The sequence below is a fragment of the Psammomys obesus genome, unplaced genomic scaffold, assembly GCF_907164565.1.
Source record: "Psammomys obesus unplaced genomic scaffold, mPsaObe1.curated_primary_1811, whole genome shotgun sequence".
Taxonomy (NCBI): domain Eukaryota; kingdom Metazoa; phylum Chordata; class Mammalia; order Rodentia; family Muridae; genus Psammomys; species Psammomys obesus.
In genome coordinates this window covers 544679-547034 of record NW_026596036.1, presented here as the reverse complement: position 1 = coordinate 547034, position 2356 = coordinate 544679, and the positions used below count along the sequence as shown (strand labels likewise).

The window sequence follows — 2356 nt, the reverse complement described above, 5'->3', positions numbered from 1 at the left end:
TAGATAGATAGATAGATAGATAGATAGATAGATAGATAGATAGATAGATAGACAGACACATAAATACATAGATATATAGATACATAGATGGAGAGATGATATAATAAATAAATCAATAAATACAATGTTTTAAAATAGCAGTGATAATTGGATCATAGTAAAGCTAATGTAAAAGAAAATAAAACAGCTTCCTTACTAAATCAAGCAACAGAATAGGAAGGTGGAGACCTGGAGATGATCTAGTCAACACACAGAACCTTGACCTCCAGGTTAAGGGCAAGCCTGTCTGAGCTTAGGGATTCCAGGGTTTGCACAGCCTTATCTAAAGAACTGCTCAACAAACATCACAGCCACGTGACCAGCTGTCCAGCAGCAATGGGAACGGCTGTGGCCCTCAGAAGCTGACATCATGGACATTAAGCTCTCAGCATGAGACAAAGCCAGTTGAGAAGTGATTTGGGGTAGTGAAAAGTACAGTGAATGAGAAAACACTGGAAACTATATTCAAAGGCCAAGATTGTGGACCTTAGACAAAGTACCTATTTAGTATGTGGAGAACCTTAATCTATATCCTGAGCTGGGTGTGATGGCAAACTCAGCATTCAGGAAGTGGAAGCAAAAGGATCAAGAGTTCAAGAATATCCTCAGCTAGCAAGTCTGGAGTTTGGACTATTTGAGGCTCTGTCTCAAAACAAAACAAAACAAACCCTAAATCCAAACACTAATATATTGTTACTGTAAGGGAGAAAGAGTTTGTTTGGGCTCTTTTCCTCCTTCTTCAAGGCGGTTTTTAATTTCCCAGTAAATCAAGGTTGACTGTTGCATTGTTCCCAAGGTCTAGGGTTAGCATCTAGTGAACATGCTGACAGAAAAAAAAAAAAAAAACACCTTTTTTAAGAAATACAAAACAAGAGTTGTAGCTCAAAGGAAAATCAGGCACTTAATATATTTGAGTTGCTAGCAAATCCCCAGCATCAAGGGGCAAGGGGGAGAAAACGAGATATAAAACCAAGAAATTTGACCCACAAACTCTGAATATAGATGAAGTCATAAATGACCAAAAAATTAATTTACCAAATGATTGTTGCAAATGATGAAAGTTATATTTGTTTCAAGATTTTACTCTAATTTTTGACAGAGAACTAAAAGAATGGAAAAGGCTGTCTTTGCCAACCAAACTTCAGTGACATTTTTCCGGCTCAGAGGTTTGTCTGTGAATCCGAAGGTACAGATGGCTGTGTTTGTCATGTTCCTCATTTTCTATGTCCTGACACTGATTGGTAACATCCTCATTGTCATAACAATCATATATGACCGCCGGCTCCATACCCCCATGTATTTCTTCCTGAGCAATTTGTCCTTTATTGATGTCTGCCATTCCACTGTCACTGTCCCAAAGATGCTGAGAGACACCTTATCAGAAGAAAAGATCATCTCTTTTAATGCCTGTGTGGTCCAGATGTTCTTCCTGCACCTCTTTGCCTGCACAGAGATCTTCCTGCTTACTGTCATGGCCTATGATCGCTATGTGGCCATTTGTAAACCTTTGCAGTATATGACAGCGATGAACTGGAAGGTGTGTACAATGCTAGCAGGGGCCCTGTGGACAGGGGGGACCATCCACTCCATCTCTCTCACCTCACTCACCATCAAGCTGCCCTACTGTGGTCCTGATGAGATTGACAACTTCTTCTGTGATGTACCCCAGGTGATCAAACTGGCTTGCACTGACACCCACATCATTGAGATTCTCATTGTCTCCAACAGTGGGTTGATCTCTGTGGTATGTTTTGTGGTTCTTGTAGTGTCCTATGCGGTCATCCTTGTGAGTCTGAGACAACAGATCTCTGAGGGCAAGAGAAAAGCCCTGTCCACGTGTGCAGCCCACCTTACCGTGGTCACACTGTTTCTGGGACACTGTATCTTCATCTACTCACGCCCATCCACCAGCCTTCCAGAGGACAAGGTTGTGTCTGTATTTTTCACTGCTGTCACCCCTCTGCTGAACCCCATAATCTACACCCTTAGGAATGAGGACATGAAGAATGCCTTGAATAAGTTAATCAGGAGAAAAGAAAAGTGAAAATTCTAAGTCCTCGGGATTCTTGGTGATCCAAATAAAAGAAGCAACTATATATTGTTTTTCCCAGATGGTATGGCCTGAAACATTTTCTTCTGGCCCTGCAATGAACAATCAAAGTAACTGCTGTGACCAGTAACATCTTCCACAGTCTAGAAATCATCGTAGGCACTGGGCACTCACTTAACTCTCTCTACAGCATTAGATATATGCTCATCTAACTCCATGGGGCCGGGGGCGAGAAAAAGCTCACACTGAGAAAATACCATGCTGAAA

At 41.4% G+C, this 2356-nt stretch overlaps 1 protein-coding gene across 1 annotated transcript; it reads left to right on the top strand.

Moving 5' to 3' along the window:
* The first annotated feature begins 1150 nt into the window (after positions 1 to 1150).
* Positions 1151 to 2083, top strand: LOC129687350 (olfactory receptor 4E1). The gene has a single exon (XM_055621692.1). The coding sequence runs from the start codon at positions 1151 to 1153 to the stop codon at positions 2081 to 2083; it is 933 nt and encodes a 310-aa protein (XP_055477667.1).
* Positions 2084 to 2356: the final 273 nt, after the last annotated feature.

Coding starts and splice junctions, on each gene's coding strand:
- LOC129687350 (XM_055621692.1), top strand. CDS start 1,151: ATGGAAAAGGCTGTCTTTGCCAACCAAACTTCAGTGACATTTTTCCGG.